General features: G+C 41.2%; 2 protein-coding genes across 7 annotated transcripts; one reads left to right on the forward strand and one right to left on the reverse strand.

The window, feature by feature from the left end:
- Nucleotides 1–201: 201 nt before the first annotated feature.
- TDG (thymine DNA glycosylase) lies at nt 202–13,780 on the reverse strand. Of its 6 annotated transcripts, none has more exons than XR_011328862.1 (11): nt 13,383–13,479; nt 10,486–10,634; nt 7,127–7,356; nt 6,548–6,617; nt 5,032–5,167; nt 4,870–4,952; nt 4,677–4,771; nt 2,961–3,132; nt 2,544–2,672; nt 1,316–2,430; nt 202–1,277 (listed from the first exon to the last, which is right to left on the reverse strand). XR_011328862.1 is itself a non-coding variant. In XM_069807444.1 (10 exons), exons 2-10 carry the CDS (start codon nt 10,577–10,579, stop codon nt 2,291–2,293), a joined length of 1,149 nt encoding a protein of 382 aa, XP_069663545.1. In that variant the 5' UTR covers nt 10,580–10,634; nt 13,505–13,780; the 3' UTR covers nt 202–2,290. The 6 variants fall into 6 exon arrangements, 4 of the variants coding, with proteins under 4 accessions (XP_069663545.1, XP_069663544.1, XP_069663543.1 ...); XR_011328861.1 differs by having other exon boundaries at nt 202–1,261; nt 1,300–2,430; XM_069807444.1 differs by lacking the exon at nt 13,383–13,479 and adding an exon at nt 13,505–13,780 and having other exon boundaries at nt 202–2,430.
- Nucleotides 13,781–13,826: 46 nt separating this feature from the next.
- On the forward strand, nt 13,827–15,582 carry UQCC6 (ubiquinol-cytochrome c reductase complex assembly factor 6). Its single transcript, XM_069807451.1, has 2 exons — nt 13,827–14,020; nt 15,228–15,582. The coding sequence occupies exons 1-2, from the start codon at nt 13,913–13,915 to the stop codon at nt 15,321–15,323; spliced, it is 204 nt and encodes a 67-aa protein (XP_069663552.1). The 5' UTR covers nt 13,827–13,912; the 3' UTR covers nt 15,324–15,582.
- The last annotated feature ends 293 nt before the right edge of the window (nt 15,583–15,875 follow it).

Genomic DNA, 15,875 nt, shown 5'->3' on the forward strand with positions numbered 1-15,875 from the left:
ACTTGCAGTATTACACACATGGCGTCTTTAGTTGTCTAGCCCACATTAAACAGCCCAAAATGAAAACTTACACAGCATTTTAACGAGTAGAGTTCTGCTGCATGGTGACTCTGTTTTGTAGTGTTTCTGTGTATTACATTTTCTGTTGTGTGTTTAGACCCCTGCGAGCAAGATGCAAAAGCACATTCGAAGACACTGCAATACAATTCCTGATTTTATTGTGAAACATTGATAGATTTAAGACAGATTAAGAACTTTTGTATTACTGTAATGAAAAGAGCACCAGTTCTGAGGGAGTACACATAGGATTGCAATATTTAGTGAAACGGTCATTGTACACTTAACTGTATTTTATACCTAGATAACCTAGTAGGTGACTCTGTTAAAGAGACCTTGCCCTTCTCATCAAACAGGATAGCCTTACAGTAGTTATATCCTACTGTGCTACATATTCAGCAGTGCTAATTACATGCTTCTAGTTTTGTTGAAAAATAAAATTGAATTGTAACAAATCCCTGATGCAAGATACTTTGAGCACCTGCAGGAAAACGTCCATGTAAACAGCAATACATGATACAGTACACTTTAAATAACAGACAAGACAAGTCCTATACCTTTTTGACAATATACTGAACAGCTTTATGCTGAAGCTAATAAACACAATCAGAACCATAATGCACACTTTCTTGATTTAAGACGCTCAGAATTAAGCCACATAATTTGGGAAGAAACTGTAAACATCATGCCTGCCTCACAACAGGTTGACAGTGTGTGATCTCGGCGAGAGCTGTTACAGCAGGATTAGAATCTACACTAACTAGTTACACTCAATGCATGAGAACTATCACTGGCTGTGAGGAAAGGATAAAACACACCAGTACAGGAATCTCTGACCAGTGTGGATTCTGGAGATACTGTTTGTATCTATTTTTCAAGTATATGAAGCACCTACTGTCATAAGATCATCAAAACTTTAATGTTTTGATCAGCTTATTGCTTTTACTTCATCTCTTCCTCATGATAAAGAGGGAAAGATGATGGTTAGGCACAAGCATGGAATCACCTTTCTCAGTCACTAATATTGGCCAAAAATGTGTATTGTTTAAGCAAGTTCCTCAGAAGAGAGCAGCAGTTTCTAGAGCTGACTTCCTATTCATGGAACAACTGCCCTTACATGTAACTTAGTATTTTTTACTTGTAAGAGGAATATGGAGAGCACCCTCTAAGGTCTTACAGATTGAAGAGAACTGAATGTTAAAAACTGCTAAATCGCAAACCTCTTCCACTGAATGTTAAAACCTGCTAAACTGCAAACCTCTTCCACCCTGTGCTGATCCTACCTGATGTAAACAATGTAGCTGTATGTGATTTTTTGGAATATGGTCTTTCAATTCCCTGCAATGTAGTCTGTTCAAAGGGGTTGTCTCCTCCTAAAGGTCAGGTGAAGAGACTAATCACACAGAAATGACTGAGAGTTGAAATGCCACAGAATTCAAGAACCACCATTGTCGGTTGTTTTTTTTAAAAGGAATTCCAGTTCCTTACATTGGAATTTAAGGGGGAAAGAGATGGATTGGTAGGGACATCTTACCCTAAGACAGCTCAGCTAGACTATTTAGGCCCTGTCCTGTGCGACACAAATTTTCCTCCCCAGTGCTGTGACCTGAGGTGATGTCTCCACTCCTTTAATCCTGAATACGGTCCAATCACTAAACAGACAGAGCGCGCTCTTCCCACCCAGAAAATACTCAGTACTCACAGCTGCAGAACACAACTCTCTGCGCTTTTAAAGAAAGTAAAAGGGAGACTTAAAAAGCACAATTTGCTTAACTGTGCATGATTAAAAACACCACTTCATGAAAGATAAGGGTACACTTCCCATTTTCCCCTCTGGATATAAAAGGATTATGAGATATCCAAATATTGATGCATCAGTAAAAAGTATACTGCTGCTGTTACTACTACATTATGATTTATGGAATAAAATTAACGCCCCAAAGAAATCTCAGCAAATGAGAAAGCAATTTGTCAAAAACTGCAAGAAATGGTATACATTAAATATAAAACTCATATACAAAAAAGGGCTAACTTTTTTTTAAAAAGTTTGGACAGTTCCTTAAAATTATCTAGTTCATTGATTTGAGCCTACCACACACTTACTTTGGACTATAATAAAATAACTAAGGGAGATAAAATACTATTAAAATGCTTCAGTTGGAGAACCGAGGTACCGATCTTGATCACTGCATTAAAACTGCAGCATGTATGCGTAGCGGAGAAGAAACAGCTCTTACGCACTGCTTCCCTCTTCTTCCCGTGTCATACCAGCACTGAACTCTGGAATCTGGTCTGCAAAGGACTGTGTCATCCATTGTCCATTAGGAACTTCACCGAAGGACGACCCCTCACAGTACTGTGGATTGCTTGCTGCTAAAACAAACAAAAAATAATAAAATACAGTTTTTAAAATGCAGTTGATACCACTAAATATTTGTTCATAAGTCACGGCTTACAGACTGAATGCCCCAAGCACCGCACTTTACCGGTTCCATTTGAAGAGAAACTGCACTGTTCACTTTCGTATGGCGCACGATCACAGTAAGCTCCTCCATATGCTGCTTCATAACCTGGATCGTACTTTTCTTCTTTGACAGCCATCTTTTTAGCATCCTCTGTCGAAAGAGAAGACCTCAAGTATTAATATTCAGAACAAAAATGATCAAAGAGCATTTTTATCGGAGAACACTTAAAAAACCAAGATAATCCCTGCTCCCCTTACATAATTAAGACGGTACTAAAAAGAGAGCGGACTCTGTAATTCTACACCACACGATTTAGAGAAGATGGCACATCTGCCCCCTCCCCTTAAACTCCTTCTTTCTTCTTGCTTGGGAAACTGCTAGTTGCATTGTACACTACACTAACATTTTAATAAAGGATTAACAAAATAACCACTATACCTTGTGCAAGTTGCAAGTCAAATGTGTACTGCACCTCCTGCACCTCTGTGTTTGGTGCGATGCCTTTCAGTTGGTCCCTTAAGTCTTTCAGCTTTATGTAATAATGAACTTTGTCTTGTGCACGAGGAAACTGAGCACATCTTGCACTGGATGACGGCATAACGTAGCAGAGCTTGAGACAAGAGCAAGAAAAATAGCATTACTGGTCCCCGAGCTATATTTAGTGCATTGAGAATAACTTAACAGTTAAGCTCACTGTTTTAACCCTTTGTAGAAACTTCAACTAATGCCACAGGAGGTTGTGGAAGAGGATAAAAGGAGTCTTTCATTTTTCTTGGCCAGCTAGATGTCTTGCCCTAAAGAGAGGGGCCAATTACCAGCTGCTGAAGCAAGGACAATTTTCACCAGTTGTTTATGTGCTGCGGGAGAAGCAGCAACAGTATGCGTTACAAGAAGTGCAATTTACAAGTGTATGCCCGAGAGTGGAGCACACTCGAGAGCTCCCTGAGCAAGCAGAGCTCTGAGCCAGAAAGTCCACAGAGGAGTACGTGACAGCATGCCAACACCCCAAACCAGTGAGGGAGGCATCACAGGTTAATTAGCCTGGCTTCTTCGCCAAGGGCGCCTGCATCACACTTGCCAGGGTTTGAAACACCGGAGTTAGCGTGGTTGAAGCTAACTTCAGCGTCTCTATCTCTGCCAACAGCCCTAACTAAGGACACAAAGTTAGTTCAGGAAAAAGGAACTGTATCCAATACTTTTATTACCGTGCAGTATTTAAGAACAAGTACTAGTAAAGAGGACTATTTATCTTTCTTACAAATGCATCTACTGCGGAAGTTTTTAAGAGCTACTTAAGAAGCAAGCACTTTATCACCAACAGTTCCTCAGGCTCTGATGGCAACACTTCACCTTCAGAGAAGAACAGCTTAAACCGAGCTTAAACTTGCAGCCCTAGTAGCTTGGGATAGAAATAAAAACAAACTTTTGAACTGACAAGGTAATGAAGCTTTGGAATAAGCTACCTTGGTAGGTAGTGTAATTGCCTTTGCCTTAACCTGTTTATAACGACAGGTTAAACAAACCTATTTGTGATAATACATAGCTGGTCTCTTGAGATACCTTCCAGCATTAGATGTCTGACTAATGCACTCTGCATCAAACTGCTTGCTTTATCTTAAGCGTCCAACTTCATTTCAGGCTGCAAATCAGCTTAAGAAGACTGAGTCTGATGGAAGTGCTTGGGCATGCCCAGATCCAGTAACGCTGTAGCTGTAGTAATAGCGCAACGATGGACTTGCCATTCTTCCTCCCCTGCTGTGGCACTACTAGCACCATGGTCATGTTCGGTATCAAAAGTTCAGTAATACAAACATAGAGGGAACTGGACACAGAAAATCAGATGAAAGTAGATGACAGTTACCATAAAAGCATGTATGTTTTATTCATATTTCAGATAGTCCTCAGAGAACGCACTAACCTACTAACCATAATCCACCATTTCCCAAATAAAGTCTGCAAGTCTGAAGCAGCTGCATTAAAGATGTGCCTGAAAATTGCACTATTTCCCTTTCTCTATTTAAGTAAAAGCCCTTTGCATCACATGTACCTTGAGCAAACTTTGACATTATTGTGTGTGCAAATCCTGAGACTTTGTTAGTTTTGAAATACTCAAAATGGAGTGACCTGTTTTTGTTTCTCAGTATCAATACTTACAGTTTCTGTATCTGGCACTTTGTGTGGCTGCAGTCCAAATTCTAGGTTCTTAACTTTTATTCCAAAAACTTCTTTACTAAAAATTTCATAAATACCTAAAATGAAAAGAAGATAGGATAAGTGGGCAAAAACAAACAAACAAACAAAAAAGGCTACTGACAGAACAAATTAATTTAAAAGTCAAGGTTCTCACATTTTCCATTGAAAGCTGCTATACGAGGTTTATACTTCTGTAACTTCTGCATCAGAATTCGACCTCCTTCCCGAAACTCTTTGCTAAAAAAGAAAGTACTCAAAATTATAATCACACCTATTAATTCATTAACAAGCACAATATTCCCCCTTGTTACCCTACCTGGAGAGGTCTTTGCTTCCAGGTGTTGTCCTTTCAACCATGTTTGTAAATCCAATCCCATATTTATGTGGCAAGGTGTGGTCATCCATATGGTTCAGCTGTTCATTACTTAGACCAGACATGAACAGACACTTCCCTGTGAAGCAGGAAGATACACATTTGCCTTTTTCTAAGGAAGAGAAAACAAAACCAAAAAACCTCCTCGACTATCAGAGTACTGGAATGCTAAAGGAAGAATCTATATTAACAGAGCATCAATTAATTTGGGAAGAGTATTGCCCTATCCAGAAAAGTTTAAAAGAGCCAAAAATTACTTGTATCTACTGCAAGAGGATAGAAAATCCCTAGTGAACAACAGGAATTCCTCACCATGATCCTGTGTATCGAAACCAGTCTTTTATTCCAAAAGTTCAGTACAGAGCTTTAGATTTTGCTATTCGCTTAAGCAGGCAGGGAATGTGACCAATATGGATTTTCATGGGAAAGAACATGGCAAACACAATGTGTCAGCTTTCTTTAACAACCTTGCTATTGCTTCTCCTTGCACTGGGCCTCTCTGACAGAACCCGTTGACATCATATATTCATATTTAGCATATCAAAGTATAGTTTGAGTGATGTGCACTGCCAATCTCTCAAGCACAAATTAACCACAGCTAGCTCCTAATGATTCCAGAAAGTTACAAACACATGGATTTGTCAGAGCATGCATATCTGGTCTGTTTCTTGGTAAAGGAGGCTATTAGACTGGCTAGTCTGCAGAACGCTATAGAGAAATAACCCAAGCCTGGTTTACAAGTCTGCTGAACACCAGAAGCATTTTGGCTGGAGTATCACAGGGCTGCTAATTAGCCCATGTGGGAGCTCCATACTACCACAGCTGGAATGGCTCCCAGTATGCAAAACAGAGCATTTCAACAGAGTTCAGGTATGATTTTTTTTTTTTTTATGAGAACATGCTGCAGAAAATGTTACTTAAATGGGAAAACACCTAGGAAAAAAAATCTGTCTGGTGAATCAGGTATGCTCGACGCATATGCCTGCTGGGAAAGGGCAATGGTTCTTGCTTTTTCATCAGTTAGAGAGCTTGTTTAGAGGACATGAATAAAGGCAAACAGAAGAGGGCTTGCTGAAATGCATTTTTGGGAAAACGTGTGTAGTTTTGTATCAGAAATTGATGCCTATTGACTTACCCTTGATAACTCAAGTACTAGAGATTTAATTTTTATTCCTTATGTTGTTTACTAATACACCAAGAAATATACCTGTATTTACATGACAATTCTAAACCTGCATTGAAAGTCACTGGTTATTCATCTTTTATTCCTTTTTATTTATGGTATTTTACTGAAGTAGTTATGGGATTTAAATCACTCTTGGATGGTTAAAAGGAAAATCCCTCTCTGCATCCAAAAAAAGAAAGCAAAAACCAAAACCCAAACCAGTTTAATTAAAATGCCACAAGTTCTAACAAAGTTCTGCAAATTCTGTAAGAAGAAAGGAAAACAAAAACGTACAAAAATGGTTTCCAGGTCCAGGGTAATGATGTCCTTTGTAAGCTGCCATCAAGCCAGGGTTTATGCCAATCTACAAAGATACCAGTCCATTTTAATGATGAGAACGTGGCTTGCTAGTCAGGAATTTAATAAAGTTACAGTAAGGACACTTATTCAACTCTCTTTAAGTTACTGTCAATAAACAAAACTGTGTTAAAATGGTACCTCTCATCATTTAAAAAAAAAATTGACAATTTTATAGCAGTGTCTCATTTAGATGTGCAATGTCAAAAGAGCAGCTCAGTGTGTTTTATGGCCACCAGTGTAGCACTTCCAGTAAATAAAGTGTCAAGTAACGGTCTCTCATGACTATGTATTATACGGAAGCCTTAGATTTCTCAGAAATTAGAACAATGTTAGTATGATTTTTAACAGAAAATGCAAAGCAGCTCTACACACAGGAAACAGTTTATATACTTTATCTTGCAAGATCTTGCCATATAAGCAGTATAGGTAAGTAAGCAGAAAGAATGTAAATCATAACCAGTGAGTACAGACTATTCACTTTTCTACCTAATCTTATAACTGCAAGTTACTTACTATTACAATGTCCAGATCAAAGGTCAAAATATCAGGTAAAGTCTTGGTCAGAAGTTCAGCTTCAGATACACCATTGAAACGGTCCACTTTTCTTTTGACTTTAAAAGTATCTGTGATCTTTTCTTGTTTGCCTTTTGACTTGGCTGATTTTTCTTTTTTAGCAGCAGGCTTTTTGGGTTGCTTTGGCTCAGTTGCTTTGGCTTTTCTTTTCCTTCCTCCTTTTTTAACTTCTGAAACACACAGCAAATATCCTTTTTGTACATTTCTAATGTTGCAGTGTGGATATTCAAAAAGACTGAGCTAAATGTATGGGTACAAAAAGAAATCAGACAGATAAATTTACCTTTGAAATTCATTAATTTAAACAATTATCAGATGAATCTTGGTTTTGCAGGCTTAACAGAACTAGCTTGGGTGCATCTGCTCCACAGACACACACACACTACTAGCAGGCAACTACGCTGAATTAGGATACAAACTGAGAATAACCTCATGACTAGGTTATGTTGTTTACATCAAAGCTTAGGTTCCGAGGAATGCGACTGTAAGTTCTAGTCTGCTGTTCACACTTCAGCTTCTAAATATGAAAGTTGCTTGTTACAGATTACATAACATGTTGGAAGGAACAGAACAGCATGTCAAAAGCAGAAAGTCTCAAGGATTACCTATAGTGTAAGGTATAAGCTCATCAGGAACACAAACATACAGGCTGAACGCTACATAAGCTATTCACAATTTACTGTTTACAGAATAGATACTGTCCAGTGCACCATATAGCTAGGTAACGAGACCTTCAGGATCTCAATTTGAATGAATTACACCAAACATGAATTTTTATTTACAAAATGCAAACATGAAGTAGTCACTGTTCACTCATTTAAAACTTCCTCATCTTCTGGCCCTTAAAGCTTAGAGATTCAAGCAGCACAGATACTGGTCACGACATGACCACCCAGTGATTGCTCTCTATCCTGGTTCATTAATAATGTCAAGCTGCAGAACATGGCTTGAAAAAACATGAAAACATATTTAGCAGCAATCAGCAAAGAGCCAAAGTAATCCATTACTTAAAAAGTGAGACTTCATCTTATTTTCAAAACTTCTAGATGAAAATCTCCCTCACGTAAGAAATAAATACGGTGGATACCAGGGCACTGCTCTAAGTCTGCAAACTTTTTTTGGGCTGTTCTTGTAAGAAAGCTGAGTGCAAACAAAAAGGAGGACAAAAGTCATGTGAAATTCCCACTGCATCATTGCAGCGACTGCTTTGGAAAGCCTTAAGTAACAGTACTCGAGCTACAGTCTAGCTACAATGAAGAAGGGACTAGAAGGGTGCAGACTTGGCGAGGCACATAAGCAGCTTTTCTTTCCTACCCCTTGGAAGAGTTAGCAGGTTTTTCATGTGACGGCAAAATGCCACAGATACTCTGACTGCTCCGAGTTGGATGTTGTCGTGGTTTAACCCCAGCCAGCAATTAAGCACCACACAGCCGCTCACTCACTCCCCCCCCATCCAGTGGGATGGGGAAGAAAATCGGGAGAAGAAGTAAAACTTGTGGGTTGAGATAAGAACGGTTTAATAGAACAGAAAAGAAGAAACTAATAATGATAATGATAACACTAATAAAATGACAACAGTAGTAATAAAAAGATTGGAATGTACGAATGATGCGCAGGGCAATTGCTCACCACCCGCCGACCAACACCCAGCCAGTCCCCGAGCGGCGAATCCCTGCCCCCCCACTTCCCAGTTCCTAAACTAGATGGGACGTCCCATGGTATGGAATACACTGTTGGCCAGTTTGGGTCAGGTGCCCTGGCTGGGCATGAGAAGCTGAAAAATCCTTGACTATAGTCTAAACACTACTGAGCAACAACTGAAAACATCAGTGTTATCAACATTCTTCACATACTGAACTCAAAACATAGCACTGTACCAGCTACTAGGAAGACAGTTAACTCTATCCCAGCTGAAACCAGGACAGACGTATTTCAAATGAGGCAGGATAATGTTCTCCTAACTCTCATGCTGATCAGGGACCTACCAACCAGACACTGTCATGAAAGATGAACAATGCCAGGGCAGCCTTTCAGAGGATAATCCTAGAAATTTTACTTTTTTCATTCCATCAGGTGGCTGGACTCCATATCTTTGCCTTTCATATATGCTCCTGTAAATTTCACACACATATTTGGTAAATCTTCAAGCCCTGCCTTTGAAGGCCTTACTCATCTTCCAATTCTTGCAAAAATATTAGGGGACAGTTTCATAACGGAAGATTACGGTTGTCCAAAGATACTTGAAAAAGTGCAGTCAAACACTGCTCATGGTGACATCATGTCATTCAATAACAAAGCTGCAAAAGAAGCCGAACTACATAGCACTTGAGATGCATCCTAACTGTAGTGAGCAATACTGTGAATGAATTGAGCAGTTGCAACTATTTTAAACTGGAGGTCTTCTTCCTATGATTTCATCTGGCCATATATTACAACTAAAAAAAAAAAAAAAATTAAGCTTATCAAAGGATGCACTTAAACAAGCAATGTCATTGCATGATCTGGCTGACAGGGTACTTTGGTACAGACAGCTCTAACCCATATCTAAGTATTAAAAGCAAGACAAAATTCAGTGTGTGAATATTTGCTACAGAATCAGAATTTAAGCATGGCAGGGATCACTGCCTTTTTATGTGGTAAAGAGCAAGCAGAGTAACAGAACAAGGGGTGTTTTCTTGGCATGGTTATTGCAAAGTCTAATTGTACAAAGACCTAGTGGGGGAAAAGAAAGGCAGTGTACAAGTGCATAAAGCACAAAGTCCTGTCACGTACAGGACACCTTCCAGCATTGTTTGTATTTGTTTAAATAAGCTTCACTAAACCCAAACAATCCTTAGTGTATATAATTCACTATCTGTGATTACTACAACACACTGAACCACCTTTTAAACAAAAATATTTTGAATAAACAGTATTGTACTGTACTTCTCTTGCAGAAATTAACAAAAAATATTTTGAACTCAGACTTTAAAAAGAAAACTTCTCTAACATAATATTAAACCCCATAAAATCAGCTAAAAATGATACATTTATCTATTGAGACAAAAATCTGCTTTTCCTGGAGCAAGATAATTTTGTGAGATAGAACAATGTGAATACTGTCACCTGAGTTTACTTCTTATCTTTTTAATTGTCTGGTAAAAAACATTACTGAAAGAATAAAATTAATCAATACTTCCTCAGAAAGCATCAAGAAAAGGAAATCCAATACGTCCAAAGAAGCAGCTTAAGACTAATAATTTTCTTCCCCAATCAATTACTAACGTTTTAGCTCACTTAGCACAGCCCAGTCAAACTACCTTTTGGAGGCTCCTGAGCAATGTTTGGCTCTGGAATGCCCTCTAGAGTCGGCTGCTCAGTCATGATTTCCATGTTAGGCGCTGCAGTCATCATCTGATGGAATGGGAACGTGTAAAATGCTTGAGCTTGCTGAAGATACGCGTAGTATCTTAGAAAGGGAGAAAAAAAGAGACGTTGTTTATCAACAGTTTAGAAATTTAGTGATGTACAAAATAGACTGTGAACATCAATCTTTATCAAGGCTAACATGTACTGCGCTTACATTCTCCAACGACTCTATCAACAAAGCAGTAAATTATCCCAATCCACTAAGCAGTCTGACTGCTTAGCTGGCATCAGGTGATACTAAACCCAATATTAACAGTACAGTTCTCTCGCAATCCCTGTAATGTGGAAGAAACACAACATCTGTAAGTGAAGCGTACAGCTTGCCCCTTCTTTTCTGAAAAAACACTCTGTAGCACACATTACCAAGGCAAACTGTCTATCAAACGTACCGACAATTTACATACAACGCAAGTAAGTTAAAACTCTTTGGACTTCAAGTTTCCCAAGTTTCAGATTTTCTTAATGTTACATTAGTTACTTTATCTGATATGACACAGAAAGGATGAATCATTCTTGACTACAAAGCATTATGAATACATACAGCATTATTTACTACACACATTACTAAACAGCTTTAACAAACTGTGTGGCAGATGTTGTCCAGTTACCTCACACTGGATCCCAACACAAGTACTGCACTTATTCTACATGGAAGCGTTCACACACACACGCAGATTCAGTCTCCTTCCTTGCACAAAGACATTCTTCCATATACAGCTCTTTTGCTCCACACATTTATTAGTCACATACAGCCCTCACACTCCAACACAAATTTCTGCTTCATAGTGTCATTCCCTTCTACCTACACAGCCACGTTCTTGTCCATAGATACTACTGCCATACAAGTACATAGAAAAGATTTCGTGAACAGTAAATTTTCAGGAAATAATTTTATCATCTCAAAGATATTCATAAAAATACCAAGTAATTTTTAGATATATATAAATTTGGCCAAGAAGGCCAACGGCATCCTGGCCTGTATCAGAAATAGCGTGGCCAGCAGGAGCAGGGAGGTGATTGTTCCCCTGTACTGGGCACTGGTGAGGCCGCACCTCGAGTCCTGTGTTCAGTTTTGGGCCCCTCACTGCAGGAAAGACATTGAGGTGCTGGAGCGTGTCCAGAGAAGGGAATGAAGTTGGTGAAGGGTCTGGAGCACAAGTCTTATGAGGAGGCTGAGGGAACTGGGGTTGTTCAGCCTGGAGAAAAGGAAGCTCAGGGGAGACTTTATCGCTCTCTACAACTACCTGACAGGGGGTTGCAGTGAGGTGGCGGTTGGTCTCTTCTCTCACAGAACAAGCAATAGGAAAAGGGAAAATGGCCTCAAGTTGCACCAGGGGAGGTTTAGATTGGATATTAGGAAAAATTTCTTCACTGAAAGCATTATCAGGCATTGGAACAGGCTGCTCATGGAAGTGGTTGAGTCACCATCCCTGGAGGTTTTTAAAAGACGTGTAGATGTGGCACTTAGGGACATGGTTTAGTGGTGGACTTGGCAGTGCTAGGTTAATGGTTGGACTCGATGACCTTAAAGGTCTTTTCCAACCTAAATGATTCTATGATTCTAAATATCTCACAAGAAGGGACCATTCTCTATTATGCAACGGGTATTTAAGAATATTTAGGAATCCCACTGTAAATCCGACTTACGCCAGAACAGCCCACAGTCTTGTGATCAGGCCACTGATTTTGGACCAAATACCTGCCCTGAATGAAGGAAAATAAATTTGAATGTAGGTCTGTCTGATTCCTGGGGAAGTTGCCTAACAAAGTCATGGGAGATTTTCAGAGTACAGTAAATACTTCAACCCCCCCTGCTGGAAGAGTTCCATTTCATATAAAATACTTGTGCAGTTGCTGAACCAAACAAAACTGATCTTCAGGTTTGTATTGGGAAACACAACTAAGACATGTAGAATCCAGTTCATAATGTAATAAATGCTTAATTACACATAGCAGAAGAACAGAGTGAATAAGAGAGATGTGAAAGCATCTAACCCAACACCAGATGTCTTCTTATAATACATGCCTTCTTATTTTAGGCATATATAAAGTCCCCTTCTTGTAAAGGGAATAAAATTCGCTTTAAACACAGGAAAATTTGCACCAGATCACGGACAAGTCCTCTAACCACATGGTAAAGAGATGAAAGAGAGTTTCTACCTCTACCCCTAAGCTTCATATATGTTTTTTTAGGTCATTTTTCTTGTATGGGTTCAGAAACAGAATTTTGTATTATTGGTGTATATATTATGGAACGTTTAAATAAATATTTCCTGTTCCATGAGGAAAAGGGAGTGATTTAACCCCCCCTTCCAGTTCACGCTAGAAATGAAAGAAAAGAGAGAAGAGAAAAAGACACCCCCACTAGAACAAAAACAAATATCAAATCGCTTTCAAATCCACCTCCGCAGACGCAGGCCCCCCCCCCCCCCCCCGTACGTATGCATGCGCACCCGTGTGTTTCCTAACCCCCTTCACACCAGCTCTGCCTGCCCCCCCCCCCCGATCACGCACCAACTCTCCTCCCTTGTCCCACTCCCTCATAAACCCACGCACCCCCCTTCCCGTAGGTCCCCACCGCCCTAGGCCCACCTCGCCGCGGCCCCCTCACACCCCCCCCACCCCGGGACCACCTCCCAGGCCCTTCGTGCCCAGGGCGGGCTGGGGGAACGGGGGGGGGTGGGAGTGGGACCGCCACAGCCCGGCCCCGGCTCCCCCCACCGCCGCGGGGAGGGCGAGACGATCCCCAAGGCGAGGCCCGAGAGCGGCCCCGGGCCCCCGCCGGTACCTTCCCAGCTCCTCGGCCTCCATGCCCGGGCGCGGAGCCACCCGGCGCCGTCGGGGCTATTGTCGCCGCCGCCGCCCCCTCCTGTCCCCCCCTCCCCCCTGCGCCTCAGAGCCCCAACCGACCTGCCGGGCAGCCCCGCGTCACGTGAGCGGCGGCGGCCAATGGGAGCGCGTAGCCGGCCGGCCGGCCTGACGAAGGCGGGGCGGAGGGAGGGGGGGGCGGCGCCCCGCGAGCAGCCACACTTGGGCCGCGGGAGGAGGAAACGGCGGCGGCGACGGGTCGCAGGGCCGCCTTCCGGTCAGGGTTTCGGTGTCTACGCTACGTCTTATTGCGCGTCACCCGCAGCGGGGGCCTCCTCCGCGAGGGGCGGGCCGCGGCACCCCCGCCGCCATGCTGCGGCCGCCCCGGAGGCGGAGGAGATGACGCACATCCGGCGCGGTACGTGTAAGGTGGGGGGGGGGGCGGGTTTCCCGCCTCTGGTCTTCCCTGCGCGAGCCCCTCTGAGGGGAAGAGCGGGCCGCCCCGCAGCCATGCCCGCCGGCGTGCCTTGGCCCACCTACCTGAAGACGCTGGCGGCCAGCCTGCTGGCCATGTTCGCGGGCGCCGAGGTCGTGCACAGGTACTACAGGCCTGACCTTGTAAGTGCTGAGGCGGTTGACGTTGCGTTACAGCGGGCTGGAGGGTCTCCCGTAGAGCTTTTGTGGAGAAAGGTCTCTAGTCTTGACTGCGAAAAATGATCAGTCGCTGAAGAAGGAGCGACGAGGTAGCCAGGTCGTCTTTTGGGACCTGCCTGCAAACGGGCGACGTGGTACCAAAAATTAGAAAAAAAAGCTACACAGACTTCTTCAGAAGGGGTTTCTACTGGGGGGAGTTGGTTTTTGAAAAGAGCACGCAAAAGCGGTGAGAAGGGACATATTAGATTTAAATAGACTTTTTTCCCCCCTCATTAACGGAAATGAAGATGACCAAAAGCTTATGTTAGAAACCATGAAAGACTGAGGGTTAAGACTATCAACATTACAGTCACAGAGAACCAAGCTCCAACTGACACCATCCAGCAGGGATATTTAATGGTTGATTTGGTCTCTTGGAGGCCTTCTAACTTGTAAGCCTTATCTCCTCCTCCTCCTCCTGCTCTTGTATACTTTTTGGTTTTTAAAAACACTGTGCTATACTGAAATCAGAAATAAGTTTAAAAAATCACCGTGCTTGAGCTATCATGTCAAAATTTAAGCAGTGAGGCTTAAGTCATTGATAGATCCAGAAGAATTTATGTATTTTAATCATCTCTACTGTGGCCTTCATTACAGGCAAACATCTATACAAAATGATCTACACGTCCTTAAACTAGTACAAATTTTGAGGAGGTATGGTTTTTAAAATGTCATGTCATCTTTTCCTTTTTTAAATTTCATGTCCAGCTTCAGTGCTTAATTTCTAAAACAGAAAGGTAGAAGCAGTGAAACTTTTTCTTCTGTCACCAAGAGAAAGAATGTGTGGAAACTTCAACTGGTGCTTTAAAGCAGTACTAGACATCTGAACCAAACTTACTTTCTTAAATGGCAAAAAAGCTTTGTTCCTTTAAACAAACTGTCCCTTCTTCCTTTATCCTCCTTTTTTTCAATTCATATTTTGCAACTTTGAAATAAAAGCTAAATTACAAGAAGGTAATACATTAATTTTGAAGATGTTTTGCATCTAAGAATTACACTGCTCAAAAAAAAGAGGGCAGTATTATCACATTTAGCTATAATGCTGTCTTTTACAGAGTATGCTAATTTACTGGTTTGTGAGTTTAGTTTTTCCTTCTGCCACAACACTGACATCTTTCTCTGTTTTTAACAGAGTATACCTGAAATACCTCCTAAGCCTGGAGAACTGAAAACAGAACTGTTGGGTCTAAAAGCAAGATCAAGCAAAGTTCAGACTTCACAACAGTGACCAGAATTTACTTACAGTATGAAAACCAGAACTGATAAAATATTTGTTCAACTGTCCCAACTGCAGAAATCCGTATGTGAAATACTGTACTCGCTCAATATTTTTGTTTCCTTTAAGCAGAGTTACAGGCAGCATTAAAAAGAAATGTACGATGAATACTGTTGTTAAAAGTCCAACCCGTTGTGCACCAAAATGCTTGTGACTTCTTAATCTTGATTGCAGTGTAAATATCCTTCAGAATAAAAGATGTAAACTCACATTGGCAAGTCTAACAGAATATGAAACTTTTAAGCTGATTAACAAGTATAGGAAGTCTAGCATATTGAAAGTCAAGCGTTTGTGGCCACTCATTAGCCTTAATAAGCTTACCTGTTCATCTGCAGTAGAACCCCACTTAGCTCTTGGCATTTCCCCCTTTTTAAACTTTAGCTAAACTTTTAAGCTTTAAACTTTTTAAAGTTTTAAACTTTTAAAACTCAGTTTTACTGGATGTAACCCAGAACGCGATGGCACGTACTCTGATTGTAGCACTTCTTGCACTGGACTCTTCCT

Source organism: Haliaeetus albicilla, chromosome 19 (assembly GCF_947461875.1).
Source record: "Haliaeetus albicilla chromosome 19, bHalAlb1.1, whole genome shotgun sequence".
NCBI classification, from domain to species: Eukaryota; Metazoa; Chordata; class Aves; order Accipitriformes; family Accipitridae; genus Haliaeetus; species Haliaeetus albicilla.

What these genes read in the sequence shown, in the direction of transcription:
- TDG (XM_069807442.1), bottom strand. Translation starts at nt 13,405, where the DNA reads ATGGAGGCCGAGGAGCTGGGAAG. An exon ending in GAGGCCGAGGAGCTGGGAAG is followed by an intron (nt 10,635 to 13,382) that starts GTACCGGCGGGG and finishes TCCCTTTCTAAG; the next exon opens with ATACTACGCGTATCTTCAGC. An exon ending in TTGATCTGGACATTGTAATA is followed by an intron (nt 6,618 to 7,126) that starts GTAAGTAACTTG and finishes GTATCTTTGTAG; the next exon opens with ATTGGCATAAACCCTGGCTT.
- UQCC6 (XM_069807451.1), top strand. Translation starts at nt 13,913, where the DNA reads ATGCCCGCCGGCGTGCCTTGGCCCACCTACCTGAAGACGCTGGCGGCC. An exon ending in GGTACTACAGGCCTGACCTT is followed by an intron (nt 14,021 to 15,227) that starts GTAAGTGCTGAG and finishes TGTTTTTAACAG; the next exon opens with AGTATACCTGAAATACCTCC.